This window comes from Cyprinodon variegatus, unplaced genomic scaffold (assembly GCF_000732505.1).
Source record: "Cyprinodon variegatus isolate N-32 unplaced genomic scaffold, C_variegatus-1.0 Scaffold107, whole genome shotgun sequence".
Lineage (NCBI taxonomy): Eukaryota > Metazoa > Chordata > Actinopteri > Cyprinodontiformes > Cyprinodontidae > Cyprinodon > Cyprinodon variegatus.
In genome coordinates this window covers 1,680,570-1,699,079 of record NW_015150560.1, presented here as the reverse complement: position 1 = coordinate 1,699,079, position 18,510 = coordinate 1,680,570, and the positions used below count along the sequence as shown (strand labels likewise).

General features: G+C 36.8%; 1 protein-coding gene across 3 annotated transcripts in view; it reads left to right on the top strand.

Annotated features, from left to right (window-relative positions):
* The window catches only part of LOC107084715 (protein kinase C alpha type), a 175,371-nt gene that overhangs the window by 61,075 nt on the left and 95,786 nt on the right, over positions 1-18,510 (top strand). For all 3 annotated transcript variants that reach the window (XM_015374673.1, XM_015374670.1, XM_015374671.1), the window contains exon 3: positions 5,503-5,585. In XM_015374673.1, coding sequence (XP_015230159.1) covers positions 5,503-5,585 — 83 coding nt within the window. The remainder of the gene's footprint in view (positions 1-5,502; positions 5,586-18,510) is intronic.

Genomic DNA, 18,510 nt, shown 5'->3' with positions numbered 1-18,510 from the left:
CATGATTATTTACTAAAAACACAAGGGAACTTGGATAGAAATAAAAAATCAAACAGATTTGCTACCTGCAGCTCTGACATTAACAATCTAATGCCTGTGGCCTTTAAATAGAGAATTGGGGCAGCCCCCGTCCCACCAGCTTTCAGCATGGGATGAATTATGGAGGCTCTCTGGTACTGAAATGTATAACCTGTCTCACTTATTGGCTGGCAGTGGTGTGAGTTATGGCTCATGGTTTCATGCTGGCTGTGGATTGTGCTGACCGATTGCTCCTCTGAGGCAAGGCGAGTCCAAGGGTTCGGGTTGGTGATGTGATACCTCTGTGTTGGGGGGGTTGTATCGATTGGCCATCATTAAAGTGTATGTCAATACAAATAGGTTTCCAGCCCAACTCCCTGCATGGATTATTTGGAAATGTCTGAATATTTTTTCATATTATTCTTAAGTCAAATTCCATTTTTCTAAGCACTAATTGTAACCCTGCCTGTTACAAATGTGATGTAGTTACAGTGAGCAGTCAATTAAAACATGGATTTGTTCACCAATTATATACTTCTGGTGTTTAACCTATTGAAAATATTTTCCCTGTTTGGGGTCAATAAAACACTCAATTATTTTGTCTCCAGAGTTGGTCTTGAGGGGTTTTCTATATTTGCTTTGTGTTTAGTTCTCATTTAATCTGTGTTAAAAGGGTTTTGTTGGACAGATCATACGAAACATTTGCAACCAGCGGACCCTTCAGATTGCTCTAATCCACCAATCATCGGTACCACTGTAACACCTGCTAAGGTTTAAAAGCATCCCAATCTGGATTTGTTTTCAAATATATTGAGTTATCTAAAAATATGAAGCCTTAATTAGATAAAATGTCTATTGGTGCAAAATGCTATGTTCTGCCCCCCCATTTTTATCACACTTTTATCTTTGTGTTTCAAAGTGAGAATCCCACGTGAAGATACCATCTGCTTACCATCTCTGCCTCCAATAAAGAACTCATTAAGTTTTATTATGGATATCCACTGATCTAGGTTAATTGGTGGTGTTTGTCGCCCAAGCAGCACTCTTATAGCTTTTTTTCTTTCTCTGTTTTTGAACACAATTAGACTTATTGTGGTAAAAGTGATGAAGTCAACCTTTGCAGCAGAAGTAACCTTTGATCTTCCGCTTCTGTGCTGTTCCTCCTATGAGACAATTTATGATATACTTTGCGTCAGTTCAGATAAAGAAAGGTGAAATATTTCCCAGCAAAATTTTCACAATATTTAAAACTGTAAAGGGAAATTAAAGTTTCACTTGTTCACCATACCTCGTGTCAAGCTTTTGGTTTGGCATAAAAGGAATGTAGTTAATAAGGAGCTTTTTTTAGTCATCCCAGACAAGTGTTGTCAACTTTATTTGTTAATATTTGACCAGACATGCCTTTTCATTTCAAATGAAGTGAATGGAGAGAAGCTGTGTTGTGGGGAATTAGTGGCTACTGAAGTTCAAAGAAATGGGTAAATATTAACTGGATTTTTGTCCCCACCCCCCCACCTTTCAAACGAGTGAAATAATCCCTCTCTTTGAGATAAGTTGTGAAGATGACTGTGCAAAGAGCTAGAATGCAATTTATTTTATTGTGTCATAATACATCAAACAGAAGACAGAGTAATATCAGAGCTACTATCTGATACTGGGACGTAAATGCCGGTATCATGTTCCAAACATGGACTGTTTATGAATTGTACAAATCGTGAATTATTTATAAGCAAAATGTAATAATGTTATCCAAACACGGTGGCGATTATCACTTGGAAAAGGAATTCTAATTTGATGAGGTGGGAGTTATGATTAATAATTTGCCAGCAACTTCAAATCTATGTGGCATGATTTTATTGAAAGTGATGCAGATTTATAATAATATAGAGCGGCGTATAGAATCTTACATGTTTAAGTTTTAACAAACTTAAATAATTACTCAGAAACAGTTAAATTACATGATATGTGTACCATATATATATATATATATATCTGTGTATATCACATACACAGATAAATGACATGATATGTATACCCAGATATATTTATATCTGTGTATGTGTGTGTGTGTGTGTGTATATATATGGGTGTGTGTGTGTAAAATAGCTCAATAAAGGTCCAGCACTGTTAATGTTTCTACCCATGATGAACAGAACCTCAGCATCTGATCCTCTCTAAAAACTAGTCTTGGTGTTTTTGGAGGAAATGAAAGTGCACATTAAACTGAATCCCGCCAAGGGCAGTTCATCACATCTCTGACGTTATTCAAATCACTAAAATCACTTCTTTTACTAGAAATGAAGACGAATGAAAGACCGTTTTAATATAACAGCTTCTATCTCATGAGGTTAGCACTGGCCTTGAGAGCATTTTAGGTGCCAAAGAAAAAGAGATTTTTTTTTCAACATGGTCCCTAAGTAGAACTAACAATTAGAAACATCTGCTCTTGGCTTGGAGGTTTAAATGTTTTTTTAATTCTGTTTTTTTGGATGCCTAGTCAGTCATTCTCTCCCTGGTATCGTCTTGGTGTAAGCAGGTTTTTCAGAGCCAGTAACAGGCACCGTCCTCCACATTGACTCAGCTGCTTCCATTGCCTGCATGCTATGGTGTACTCAGTGACCTGGCACTTGGACATACAGAACAACTTTGTGTGCTCTGAATGTGTGGAGGCACAAGAATCCAAGTGCGAGTTCTCCACTGTGCGTTCATTGACATCACATTAGAAATGTTTGTAGGTCTGTTTTCAGATGCTAGTGATGGAGGGCTGGATATTGAAGAAAAATTCCAGTTAGCTTCTAGGGCCTATTGAGGCACTGACACTGTTCTATTATAGTCAAATTTGCTGTTTAGATTTTATTGCAGCTCTGGGTATGCTGTCTTTCTACATTACCAACTGTCATAATGCTAGCTCTTGGACTTAAGTAGGCACAAGCACAGAGAGAAGCAGATTTAAACTGTTTATTTTCAGGGACATGCAAAGGAGAGCAGAGTATGGAAATAACTGTGGGAGCCAGGACTGAGAGGCATTGGAAGGGAAAACAAGTTGTTAGATTGGATATGGATTATGGAAAGTTGCTCAAAGTGTTTAAGTCAGCTTACACTGAGTAGGAGTCTGGTCTTAGCTAGTTGGAAGTAGATGTTGGGGTTTGAGAGTGAAGACACTGGTCTTTCAGGGGTGGGGGTTGGGGGTTGGGGGGGACCCTCAACGCTGAAATTTCTCTAAGTTGGATGGTTATGGCTCTGAATACAACAACCGTCTGCTTCAGGGAGACTGCTCCTTCTTAAAGGCCACCACTGATTGAGGTAATGTAACCCAGCTGGAATCAATTAGTGTGCCACCCTGTGAGAGCAAAGGGAAAACACACAGAGCCACTCCACCCAGCTCTGGAAACCTGACACCAACAAGATATTGTTGGAATTCAGGCTTAACATCCCATTCATCTTGTCGATTCATATTTGTTAGAAGGAAAAATCCTTTTCCTTAGCATCCTCCCGTTGCCTTAGGAGTTCCTCAAGGTTGTATTTTTGGGTCCATTTTATTCACAGTCTTGACATGTCTTCTTTGAACATTTAATTTATTTAATCCAGACCATATTCTGACTTTCTTAAGCAGAGCAAGTACTCCTGAATCAATGATTCTGTGTTCCTTTTTTGTGTGTATGCTCTATCTGCTCACTCTGAGCCTAGTTCTGCAGAAGGTCTTTCCCTGCTAGAGGGGAGTTGGCAATGCTCGGTATGAATGATTGCTGCAGAGTTAGTGACACAATAGGGACTATCTACGTTTTCATCCAGGAGGAGCCAATTCGGCAAAGTCAATGACTGGATGCAATCTGCTGAGTGTTCTAAGATGGAATACTGTTTAATAAGTCTGAAGGATTTGGTTGAACTCTGCCTCGGTATACTTCTCTTCTGTAATGCTGTTATACAAATCCAACTGAAATAGTATTTTAGAGGTTAAAGTCTGGATGATAAATTTAAGTTTTTATTTAGGATACCATTTCTGAGAAGTAAAATCTATTCACCATATCTATTTGGAACCATTGTCATTTGATCGTTAAGTCCACTTTTTTTTTCTGATAATTTATAAATATTTCCGAGATGAATCTATCCCATCTATTAAAGCTGGCTGATTAATCAATTCATCATATCTGCTGTTTATGATGATTTTATTCATCCATCCATTTTCTGACACAAATAACACAGAGACAAACAAACATTCAAATACACACTCATGCCTAAGGACAATTTAGAGAAGCCAATTAACCTAACAGTCATGTTTTTGGACTGTGGGAGGAAGCGGGAGTACCCGATGAAAACCCACACATGCTCATGGAGAACATACAAACTCCATGCAGAAAGACCCCGGGGACCTGGAACCTTCTTGCTGAAAGGCAGCAGTGCTACCCACTGCCCCACTGAGCAGCCCTTTGTAATTTTAAGTTGGGTCAAATCTGTATTTTTCTTTGGAATTCCATAGACATCAGTTCATCACTTTTTTTCTTAGATGTGTAGTAATAATAATAATAATGGATAAACTGGCTCACTGTGTGATACCATTAGCTGCAATAATTTATTATGTTTATTGTCATAGATTTATGTATAACAATTTGATTTCACAAACTTATTTCATAACTGGAATTTTGCTGTCCTTTAAAACAAAGTTATCTCCCTGATGGGATGATTGAAATCAAAGCTAGTTTTTGAAAGCAATATATGTCATTACTTACTTTAATAATGAAATTTAGGTGAGAAAAAAATCAATTATATCAAATTTGTTAGAGAATAATCTGAGATTTGATTTTTAAGTCCTATTGCTATGCTCTAGCATCTTTCAAAGACTTGAAAAACTTACCAGCATTGCTCACATTCAACTTAGATGGTGCTGCTTGCTTTTGCCTTTAGCAGGTTTTTATTTAGTTAGCTCGGCCAATAGTTCAGAGCTCTGCTGTCATATACCTGGTACCAGACAAAGGGCCAGTGCTATTCCTATGTGTGTATTATTTCGCTGGTACCTTTAAAGCGTTTTTATTTGTTTATAAAATATAGATAGAGGCTACATATTCAGATTTTTACTAGTCTTAATCTTAGATCACTAATTCTACATTTTTTGTGTAAGATTGGTCAGTAGGGAGATCATAGCTTTGCACACCAAAGCCAAGGATGAGCCTTCAAATCAATCCACTGTTTTCAACCCATTTATCATTGTCTGATTTATTGTCTGCTTTGTAGTTAAAGAAACAATCCTGTGCAACAAGAGCAGTAAACACACAAACACAACTGGCAATTTCAAAGACACTTGAAGGAATATTTAGCTATAGGAGCTACCACTTTTCTGTGTCTGTGATTGTGCAATAAGTGTTCTTTTTGTAAATGTCAATGTTTCACTGAAAAAAAAAACAGAATTTTAACAGTTTTACCTGCCTTTTGTTGTGTTTTCACTCATTCTTTCCCTCCTTTTTCTTATTCTGTTTTCTCACCCTGCAGTTTGCTGTTTTGTGGTCCACAAGAGGTGCCATGAATTTGTCACGTTCTCCTGCCCGGGGGCAGACAAGGGACCCGACACAGACGTAAGTACCCGAGCACCAGCTGTTCCTTCCCATTTTGTTTGCTGCTTTACTTTTCATTAGACTTAGGCACATGTGAAGTGGCTCCAGGATGCATTTTTATATTCCAGGCCTCTGTCGCTCTTTATAAGCCACTGTCATCCTTGTATAAGAAGCTTTTCAGAGTTTATGGATAGCCGAATCTTACTTAACTGACCAGGACTGTTTTCTGAGCAATTAGAGCTGCAGAGTTAAAGCTTTGTTACAAAAAGAAAGGGAGCAGATTTGAGAATGGTTTCAGTCCCAAACAAACTAAACAAATGCACTTGGAAGCAGTGTTTCATTTGCGTTGTTAATGTCTGCTCATCCAGTCTGTTTTGGGCAATCTCAGGGGAGAGACCTTTTCTGTGTTGGTGCTTTTCCACAGAAAATCATTCAAGGGTAAAATTAGAGAGAGTCACGATGCAATCACAAGAACTGCAGGTGGTTGGTTAGATGTATTCTATGTCAGTGTTCCTGTCCTGGCATGTCGGCATCACCTCTAATGAGCAGGATTACAAAATCTCAAAGAACAAGTTTATAAACCAAGGAAAGACAGACATATATATCATTTTGGTGACAACTTATGTGATCAGTGCTTTTCTGGACCCATAAAGTTTTTTTTTTTTTTTTTTTTTTAATCAAAACCTTTGTTGCAGACTGGCACTTTGTATAAACCTTGAGATGCTTCTAGCATAAAAGCACTTTTTCACTGCAGGCCTCACTCACTCATGTACTCCCATATTGGTGAGCATATTGGAGGCAGTGTGGGGTTAAATGCCCACCGGACATTTGGACATGTGCAGATTTTGACATTTGGAGAGGGAAGCTGAAATTAGTCCCTGACTTCTCTGCATCCTGAACTGCAGCCATCCCTGCCATCTTTTGACTTCATGAATTTCAGACCCTGACAGATTTTTTTGGGGAGAAAAAAGCGTCTTAGGGAATAAATGTGTATTGCAAAGGCAGTGGTCATAAACGGTCACAGATAAAAACCGAGGCATAGAAATATGCATAATGCGTGCTAACTCTTCCTTATTTATTTAAGAAATTATAATTTTATGTGAATTTCAAACAAACGTAATGTTTATGTTTGATTGATTTGCACGTTAATTTTGTTATTGATCATATACCTCTGGCCAATTTCATGCTGAGTAAACATTAATATTTATTGTAAGTTCGAGCTATAACTCAAAATGTTCAGTATATTTTATTCAGACTGTCCTCAATAGACAAGACAAAGTAGCTCATTACTGCAACGTATAATATGATAAATGGTTTTGGTTTTATAAAGATATATTCAATTTTACTCAGCATTTCTATTCAGCTCTTTTTCTAAATATATTTTTATACTTTTCCTAATACTTGTCTGTTTATTTTTTTATAAATAAATATATAGTTATATATATATATATACAGTTATATAGTTTCTCAGCTGAAATCTAGCTGCTCTGTAAAGGCCTCAGATGTTTGTTAAACAACATTTGGAAAACCAGCATCAAGAAGTTCCAGGGGACAAAATCAAAAGAACCTTTAAAGCTGAGTTGGGTTAGAAAAGAAGACTCCCAAAATTTGAACTATTCACAGATTGCCAGAGTTTTCGAGCCAGCAGCCGAACCAAAATAAACATGGCTATCCATGATTACATCTCTGAAAGAGGAACAATGGAGCGTAGAAAAGTAAGATGTATTTTCTCATAGCATCTGCTGCCATTTCCGATGTTAATCTGATTGGCTAAAACCAAAGTATGGTAGGTAACTAGATGTCGCTTCTCCCAATCAGCTCAGAAACCTCTGCTAGTTTCTCCTCTCCCTGAACAGATTAGATGGAAGCAATCCCAGATTGATAATGAGTAGAATTAAACCTCCCTGCTTAACATGATCAATTTGACTTGCCAGGTTATCAACCACCCTGACCTCTCACATCTTATGGCTAAAGTCTAATCTGCATAACTAGAACTAGAACTAGAACATGGATAAGAAACATTTAGTACTAATCATCCACCAAAGGCCAGAACCAACCAAACTTTTGTTTCTGATCCTACAGAAAATTTAGGCCGTTGCATTTAGCGCTCATTTAAAGTCAAAAGGATGATCACACCAAAATCAGTTTTATGTAGCGGGGCTTGTGTTAGTCCCACTAAGATAGAACCCCGGGTCTATTTCAGCGGCAATTTCATGGGTCTGACAGGCAGAGGGATAGGTTACAAAGAAAAGCGCATTCGCTTTGAGGGAAAATACAAAAAAAAATCTGTTAATCACGCGGGGAAACAGTCACTTTTGGAGCTGCTCATCGCGTATATAGTAAGCGGGACAGACTTGTGAAAAAATTAAGGAATTAAAAAAGAAAACTTCAACCCATGATAGGAGTTCAGGATGACAGAAAATGGATAAAGTGGTGATCCTTTTTAAGCCTCACAAAAAAATAGATAACGACGCAGACAGCAGGTAAGTGTGGCATATCCGTCACCTCTTTATGAAAAAAAAAAAAGAAAAACTTTAATAAACTTCCCAGATCTCTCTCTCTGAGAATCACCCCCCAGTTTCAGTCAGCATATGAACCATCCCGTTTCGTTAATTGCTGTTTTTCTTTTCTTTAGAATTAAATCTCATTATTTTTTTAATACATGAACATTCTCTATCTGTTCATGTTTGAGATGCTGCACAGACTCCTTAAGTGGGGCTTTGCTTTATAGAATGCACCTGTGTTAAAAATAACAATAAAAAAAATTTTTTTCATAATCTGTCCAAATCGAATGTGGGAAATTGTTTTAATTTGTGTGTAGGACAGAAAGAAGTGAAAAGAAAAGCACACCCTGCAATAGGAGCTTCTCTACATGCAGTTAGTTTGACATGGAAAAAAAATCATATTGGAGATTATAAAGTCGTTTGCAACCGGTGTGTTCAGACCTTAATCTGGAATAAAATCCCAGAAAACTGTAAAAGAGCTGAAACTCCAAGTTTTTTAACCCTAACAAAGTTTGTAGAGACATTTCCAAAAGGGGCAAAGAGGAAATTGCAGTAGAGGTTACTCTGCAAAGTACTGACTTATGAAAACCTTGTATCCTTCAATTCCACTACACACCTCTTCCCTTTTAATAATCGCCTTATTAAATAAAATCGCAAATAATCTTGAGCTCAATTAACTATTTTTTTTCATCTGAGGATTTGTGAAAAAAGGGTGAAAATACCTTAGGACAGAGTAATTTTGTTCACATGCATGACGCCATTAGAACCACACAAACAATTTAAAATGCTTTATAAACTATGTAATAACACTTGTAATGAGCTTTTCTATCATTTCTTCTTGGTTAAGCAATAGTTACCATGTGCTACCAGCCACTGCTTGTCAGCTCTGAAAGCGTGAAACTTCATTTACATACCTGCTTGCTGGCTGGGCACACAGAGTCTGGCCTCTGTAACTGGAGATATGTCAAGCCAGACTCTCTAAATAGAGTCTGGAATCTCCAGAAGTATAAGCAAGGTGCTTCGTGATGCACTAAGAAAGCAGGTTCATTGTTTCCGGGACATTTTTCACGGACCTCTGTGATATGTTTGTGTCTGAGTCCGGTGCTACCCTGGTTTTTGTTAAAAGGAACTGTTGGCCCTTCTTACTGTACATCAGAGAGTTTCTCTCATAACCCTGTTTTCTTCCAGTGTGGTCAATTAGACACATGAAGGATATTCATTGATGATGAATAAGCATCCGAAAAACCTTGAGCTGAAAAAGTCAGACTTTGTGTTTGTTTCTTTGCTTTTAGAATGTTAGATAACAGCTGCTTAGCAACACATAAAAGACCCCTTAGGTTTTAGGTGTGTTTTCTGTCTTGTTTGAAGGAATAGGGCATTCATAGGCTTCTACAGAACCAAATGACACACTGAGGGCATGATTTAATATTTTCAGTCAGCTGTGTTTCAGGGCTGGGAAAAAATACACTGTTTAACCTTTCCTTCAATGAAACATACTAGGGCTGTTGTAAACGAATATTTTAGTAATCGAGTAATCTATTGATTATTCTTACGATTAATTGAGTAATCGGATAAAAAAAATAAACTTACTCAAAATGTAAAGGTTTGAGTTTGTACAGATTTCTGCAGCCTTAACTAGTCATGATAAAATGCAAAAATGTTGCTATTTTTATTAAAACGATGCTATTATTTATTCTTGATTGCTTAGGTATAAACAAATATAGAATTACTACAAAAAATATTACCGTAATAAAAAATTTCTAATTCATACATAACAGTAGCGAGAAGAAAAGACTGTAACTTTTCAGGATGGAAAGACACCAATAAATAAATGCTTTTCAGCTTATGCCTGTAATCTGTTGCTGCGTATTTTTATTAACAAACTTACATTAAGTCCTGCATAATTTCTCTTAGTTCCACCCTCACATACAATTTACACTACACCCGGTTAAGTAACCGCTATGTTTAGATGTAACGTTAGCAAAATAATGTGCCTCAATTTACATCTATAACATGGCAGATTATCACACAACCTAGTTAGCAAAGAGAACATAAACGTTACCTGTTGGCAACCGTGTACGAGTTGGATGCATGTAGCGGGTGTTTTCTCTTCAGATGCTGCAACATTGATGTCATGCTGTTGTGGTATGCCAATTTTGCTTTGCAGTGGATGCATTGCGCTGTGTTGTCCTTTCTGTTTAGCCTAAAATGTTCCCAAACTTTTGACATTTTTTGTCGCTTTCGGGGTTCTCCTTCTGAGCATTCTCCGGTTCCCTCCATAGCTACAAACTTAGCACAAGCGCTCCAGGCACTAACGGAAGTGGTAGCGTTGTGCAACACAAAAACCCTCCGGCTAGACCAGTGTGCTGCGTATTTAACAGCATTGCTTATTACAATACAATAAATTTAGCGAAGCTTCGAGGCAGATAAATTTCCTCGAGGATTTTTTGTAATCGAGTTACTCGATGAATCGTTTCAGCCCTAAAACATACACCTTCTGAAACACCTGCCAGCATGATGAAACAGTGGTTAGCTGATGATTGGCATTAATTTGGATGGATATGGATGGATGGATGGATGGATGGATGGATGGATGGATGGATGGATGGATGGATGGATGGAGGAATGAATGGAAGCATGGATGGATGGATGTATGCATGGATGGATGGATGGAAAAAACTGTTAAGAAAATTAGGATATGAGCTGCACTTAAAACTAAAAGAAGTAAGAACAGTTTGGGTTTACATTTATTGTTACTCCAAGAGCCAATTATTTATTATTGTTATAAAATCCAATTTCTTTAACATGCAAACGCCCCTAAAGTACGGTAATATAAAATTAGTTTCTTTCGGCAGGATAAACATATGACTTCCCTTTTTTGATAAACCAACTATTATTCTACAATGTGTAGGAACAGCCTATCATCGTCAAGTATGACCAAAATGGGAAAAAAAGCTTATAAAGTAAAGACAACCATGTTAGGAGTCTGCAAATCAACAGAACAGAATAAAACTGCAAGACTAAAGTCCTATAAAGAGCCCAGGAACAAGGGAGACATATTCAGACTTTCTTTTAAAATCTTCAGTTAGATTTATCTTTTGCATCAATTTTTGAGGTCTTCATAAATTATATGGATGAGTTTGGAATTGTCATTTTTCTTATCTATATAAAATGTTCACTGCCTAGATGCAAGATATATACCTGTATCTCTTTTATGCAAGATCTTTTGCTGCTCTAATAAAAGATGTTTTATTGCATCTGATATGAAAAAGGAAATTAAGTCTTCATATAAAGTAGTAGCACTAAAGCTTGTTTTTGGACAGAGCTAAAATAAAATAGTCTATATTCTTTTATGACTCCTAGAAATCAAACTTACTACTTTAAAGTTACACCCATTTCTCTGCTTCTGTTTTTTTTATACATTTTTCTGCACCTGTGTCGCTGTTGCTATGGGCAGCCACACATATGAAACGGCTTAAAGCGGTGCAGAAAACCAATAACTCCTTTGGCCAGACAATATCTACTGAATCCGCTGTGTCTTGGCTATATGCATCTTATGACTCATGTGTGTGTTTTATAACTTCCTCTACTATAAGAAGCAAAATGTGTAGAGTGATAACAGGTATCTTCAGCAGGAGCTAATCTTGGATTCATGGAAAATCAAATACGGGTTTCTCTTCACAGCTACATTTGATAGGACAGCTTTTATAATACAGCTATTGAAAGTATTATAATACCCCTTCTACTAATTCACATACCTAGAGGTCATTGGGCAGTAGTAGGCTTGTTTGCTGAGGATTATAACAGTTACTTTAGCCAACCGTTTTGTTTGATTGCTAGGTATACAGTAGTATCCGCCTGCAGCTAATTTAGGTTCAGTGCTTTACAGAAGAGCATCATCAATAATGCAAGAGCTCTTGGTTTCACCGCAGGGGTTCAGCAGATGAACCTGAGAGGTATGGTGTGCCTCATTTGTGTGGGTGTGTGGCTATTGCATCACTGATGTCCACTTAACCAGTACAGCACATTTGACCTGAGGCAATCTGCTAGTCTGTTTGCACTGATTTCCTCTCTTCTTTCACACACACATAGACACACAAACAGAAATGTGTGCACACAAGTATGCTCTAACAATCACCTCTTAGACCCTCGGGCCTGTTCTGTGCACAGATAGTGACCGAGTAATATAGTTAAGGAGCCGCACATTTCCTTGGAAACGCGCTGAGCTGACCTGAGGGTGACCCAGCATCCAGGCGAACCAATAACTAACACTCAGAAAATGGAGCTTTCCTGTTTTCAAATTATTATTATTATTTTTTTGTGTGTTTTTCGATACTCTCCATATTTGTTACAATGTAGTATGCATTAATAAAAAAAAGCAAAATAATGCATACATATATAGTTAGAGAAAAAACAATATTATTTCCTGTATTGAATGTTATTTTGCTAAAAATATCTTCATTGAGAGAAGTTTAACCAAAGTGAAATCAAGCTGATTTCAACTCTGATTCTAAAGATAATGCCAAAGTTGTCAACATTCATAAACCCTGAACACAAAACAGCAACTGATCATAAAGTTTATAAAATGGGTTACAAAAAACAAGTTTGTTTCTATGCACAGAGCTGATCTTCAAAGAAGGTGCAAAGTGATTTGCATTTGCCTGGTCTGCAAAGTTTTTTGTATGTTTCTTCAACAATATGCAGATCATAATCATCAAACCACGCAAAATTATGTGTGGGGGGGGTATGCAAATGTTAACATTCACTGCATGCAAAGCGATTTTTCAAATATACAGTAAAATGTCACTGTGGCTGCAGTTTTTGCATCTTTTTTAGCAGCTCTGAAAGTTTTTTGCAAAGTAACACACAAAAAAATAGGCATTGGTACAATGCCAGACATTGGAGAGAGATTCTGAGGCCATGTAAACATGTTTGGAACATAAAGAATAATAATAGTGGAATAATATTATTAAAGAAAACAACTTAAAGTCATAGAGGGCGATGTTCTTTTTCCGGATGGATCATCAAATAAGTGGTCCTCCTAATTGTCAGTCATTCTGGTGATGTGTTTACATAAGGCCTTCCTACGTACCTTGCCGGTGGTGAGTCTGACATGGTGAAAAAATTGCAAATCCTCTTTTTGAAACTTTTAAACAGAGCATGCACGAGGGCTCCTGCACGCTCTCGCACATGTTTAATAGGCATTCCTTCTCGGGAGTGGGCACAGGGTTCTGCATGTGCGTTTTTTTTAAAGTGGAGAGGGCGGGTCTTTTAAAAACTTTGTGAAAATCGTCAATGTTATTGTGGCATGTTTTCAAAATCTCCAAAACAAAATTGAAATTTAAAAGCCACTGGAAAATTTCCATCACATTAGATGAAACATGGGTGGGTGCTCATATACTGTATATAATTCCATTCCATGTGCAATTTAGTGCCCGATATTTTAAATCTTTGATGATCAGGTCCTCAAACTTGTGCTATAGCAGTGAATATCTGAGATCAGCTACATACGTGTTTGACAACAGCCTGGTAGAAGTGAGGGTTTCACAAAGTTGCACTAAATCTGTTACCACAAGGTTATTGTGGTAACAGATTTCTTCTCAGGAAAGGTCATGATTTGAAGTGTAAATTACACAGGTGGCTTTTAACAGACAACGCATCTGCAAGAAGCTGTATTCTGGTTTCAAAGCTTTGGACATACAAAGTCTCATTACAAGGATTCTGCTTTAGAATTGGAAACAAGATTAAACTGGAGTGGTGCTAAATTGCATCATCTTTGCCACGGGCATCTTGGATTGTCACAGGCAATGGATCCTTTCATCTTTATGTTGAGTCAATTTACCTTCCAGCTAGGGGGCTGGTCATCTCTTTCAGACAGGCCCGCTCTGCTCTTCAGTTTGCCTTTTTAGTTTGATTTCAGGATTACTGCCTTTATAGGTGATTGTGGGTTCACTTGATATTACAAAAATAAATTTGGAATCTCAGTGCATCATTACAGAATAATTCAAAAACATTTAGATTATGCTTAAGTGGAAAAGGATTTCAGTCTTTTCTTTAAATTTCTTGAAGTTATTTGGAATTTGATGTCAACAAGAAAGATTATAAATGGTTAATGATTGCCCCGGATGAAGGACAACAGAAAATAAAATTATGAATTAATTAATCAAACTATAACAAATGAAATATGACGGCACCTGACAAAACGTGTCATATTTAAAGTCAATTTTTTTATTTTATTTAGTTTAAATAATCCCAAGTTCTATTCTAGACAAAGGATGTCAACCTTAGAATATTTTCCAATGCTGTATAGCCAAACTGAGTCCAGTCTTTATATAAAGTCTAGTCGATTGAATTTATAATTTACACTGCAGCAGTCCTTCATCCTGAGATTGTAGTAATAGTGGAGATGGACCAGTTTTGTTCCATGGTGAAAAAACTTCAGTTGAACAAGGTTTAGTATGAGTGTGCATCTGCAGTGGCCAGCTTGGATTGAAAGGAGATTGTAGACAGAAAACCACAGACAGAATGAGACAGAAGTACATTTTATGTGAAAGAGATTTCAGAACAATACAGTACAGAAAAAAAATGGCTGAAATATACCATTCAGTTGTTTGGACCAGAAAAGAGATGGCTAAACACTACAGCATTGAGCCATGAGTGCGGTCTATTCAAGAAAAATAGAATAGAATGGAATAGAATAGAATAGAATATAAAGACTCTTTTTTTGTCCTACAATGGGGAAATTATGGTGTTACAGTAGCAACAGGTTATAATAGAAGTGGTCAAACAATGTGGACCTTAGAAAACCATTTAAAAATAACAGATACAAAAATAAAACAAATATTAACTGTTCTGTGTTTTACTATATAATAATCTGTATCTGGAGAATAAAAAAATCAATAACAGCTGTGGACATTTTTATAGTAATGGATATGCAGAAAATAGCAGCAACAGCAGAGATGTGCAAAAAAAAAAAAAATGAAATGACAGCAGCATGTTATTTAACTAAGACAGAAATTGTGCAAAAATCAGACTGAATGTAACAACTTATTGAGGTTTTTGGAAATAGTGATGGTTATAAAGTCTTACAGCTGGTGGGAGGACGGATCTGCGATAACGCTCCCTGGTGCATTTAGGTTGCAGCAGTCTGTCACTGAAGGAGCTTTAAGAACATTCGGAAAAAAAGACACAGAAACAAAAATGATATACAGAGGTAATTATAAAAAAAGCTATAGTTTTACTGACTCCTTTGAGAATGGAGATGTGGTAAACATTGTTTTTTAAACCAGGAAACACATAAAGCCTAAATCTTATCTTGTTTTTTTCTGCAATGTTTACCCCAAAAACAAAAAGAAGGGGTAGGGCTGTCAGTTTTTCAGAAAAACAACCAATTACCCATAACCCAAAAGGTCATTTAAAATGCTGAGTGTGCATAATATGTCAACATACTAAACATTCTTCAAAACAGCAAGTTGGTGGCAAGATGATAAAATAAAGGTTTTTATAATGTGCAAAACAGGATTTATATGATAGAGTGCCCATATAAAAAATATAGAAATATCCAGCTCTCTAAAGAGAGAAACCAACGAACACAGAATTTTCTGTTAAGAGGAACAAGTTAACCAGTCCTGCAGCTTTTTTTTTTTTTTTTTTAATAGGCAATTAAATTAATTACTCAGAGAAGAGGCAAAATTACATTTACCAGAAAAAGAGAGGCACTTTAGACTTTAACCATATTCAATAATAAGAATTACCAAATGAAGAAACACTGCTTAGGTTGTTGCAGTCAATGCTGTGTTGGACGTGTGGATCCTGGCCTTTATTATCCTAGAAATGGCTCAAAGAACACATATAATGTCCAACATATGCAGCTTTCTCCCAAATACTCCCAGACAGTAATCAAATATGAACTACTGGTGTTATTGTGAGGAGGGCTCCATCTACAGACACTCTAATCCCACAGTGAACCATCCACTAAGACTCTGCTGGTGGTTCTGGTACCAGACACTTCTGCACATCTCCACCGGTTCCTGATCTATGCCTGCTCTGGTTAATACTGCTTTGTCAGTAAAACTGGAAACTGCTCAATATCGGGTAGGTTGCTTTAATGTTGATGTAACATAGAAACTCAAGTGAACCTCCTACTCCATACAGAATTAGATGCCAGTAACACATGCTTTTAGCACACACCCTTATGCAAGCCTTGGCACCAGTGCTGCTTACAAGAAAACACTTTTTCAAAGAAACTCGATCCTGCATTTCTCTCTTCACGGTGCTTTAAATTCATGCTCCGTGAGTGGTTTTACTGTTTTAGTAAAATGAGATTACTGTATATACAACATGCATTTAGATCAAGCATAAAATACACACTGATACATGCCAGGTAGGATTAGATTATGCACCAGGAGGTTGGTGCTGGTGCATGTGAAGGAGAAAATGGGGTTGCCACTGTATGTCCTACTTATACACTGTGTCTAATGAAATTTGGCCTCATTCAAAAAGCTGCATTTCATGTCACAGATCAGACTGTTGAATGTCTATAAAATATTTGTATTTATATGCGTCTTTCCTGCCACAGTTTAAGGGGTCATGTATGGCCTGTATGAACACTTTTTGCAAGGAAGATGTGGAGAGGAAAATAACAGATTCAGCTGGAAGCCATTTTTACTGAGAGTTATATGGAAAGATCTGAGACCGAATAATAGCCGCTCCCTAAACCAGCAAACTGGGTTAAAGATTGTGTTTGTGACAACCAGGATGCAGGCAGCATGAGTTAGCAAGTTAGCACTGCAGCAGACACAATTTACACCAGAAGGGAAGTAAAACAGGAAGGTGAGATCATTCTCGGTTAATAGAGCAAAAAATGAAAACTGCTGATTCATATTAGGACCTCAGACTGACACTCTTATATTTTCAAGGTTTTTTTCTCGTGCCTCACAGAGGATTGTCATCTAATTGGAAGAGGCTCATTAAATTCATGTCTTAAACTCTGAAGGGATTAAATTTCCTGATAGATCATGACAACAGATCTTTTTCACACTTAATCTGGAAGATCTAATCTTTTAAGTCATTAAAACATTACCTAAAGGGTAGGATGTGGTTATAGATTGAGATGAGTTTAAATGAGAAAAGAGGATGTTTTGAGTTCTCACGCTCAGTAAATATGCAAATGGAGAAGATAAGTAATTATTATCTCAAAAGTTTTTTTTTTCTTTTTATTGTAAAAATTAGTTAGTCGGGCATTGACTCTCTAAAACAGTCTTTTTTAAGTATATCTAGTACTGCATTAAGCAGGTTTTAAAGTGGTGATTATTTTTGTCTCGCTGCATCAAGGCTTTTTAATGTCGATTATTTGTCTTGAAGTATAATCAAACTCAATGCTGTATTGGTTGATGTATTTGTAAGCTAGTTGTAACTGTCAGTGTTAATCTGGCTGCTCTGGACGTTTTCTCTCTGAAGCTGAGCTCTATAAAAACAGGTTAAATGGGCCGAGTTTGTTCTTAAAGAGAATTCCAGAATTATGTTGCCAGTTTGACAGACTTTGCCATATCTTTAGCTGTTTTTCAGATAAATCTTTGTGTGATTTGAGTAGATTCAGTTTTGATTGAATGAAAAATTGACTACATTTATGTAGAATTTTTCTAGTAACACCAAAAACTAAAGCATTTCCACACCAGAGCCACATTTTCCCAGTTTCACTCACGAATGTGGACACATTTAAACAAAGGTACACAGAATGAAAGGCAAATTGATGCCAATGGGCTTTACGTTTATCATATCATTTGTCTTTTAAATTAAAATGCATTCGTGGTGTTTGACTAAGCAGCAAGTGTATCTTAAATCTTAAAACAGTGAATACAATATGCTTTTACACATATATGGCCATATTTTAAATTCCCTTTTAAGTCTAAATGTGAAGAAAATAATACACTCTGTGAAACAAAACATACGTTTACATCTAAGAAGTGTATGTGTTACTGTTTTGACTTGAAGGATGAAAAATGTTTACATTGTGAAGAGACACTTAACGTTTGCTGTGAAGTCAATATCTTGTTTTGTTTGTCAACTCGCTATTTTGATTATAAAGTTTCAATCATCAACATATTGCCTATGAGTTCCCATTAGGGGTCAAATAATTATAATAAAAAAAAAACAGTAAGGCCTGGTTTTTAATTTAACTAATTAGAAACCAGGCCTTACTGCCACACTTAATCAGTCACTCCAACCACACAGCATGCCAATGTGAGTAAATCTTACAGCCGTGTAAACGCAATGTCTATAGCTATATAGGGAAGCGGCTTTTCCAACCATTGAATTTCTGAATTCTCCTGAGTGGTGCATAACTTTACACGAGTGAATAAAGTGAATGTGATTGGTCGATTATCAAGGGGGGGGAATGTTGTGGTGGAAGGTTCTTAAGCAAGTTTGGTTGTGGCCGGTTT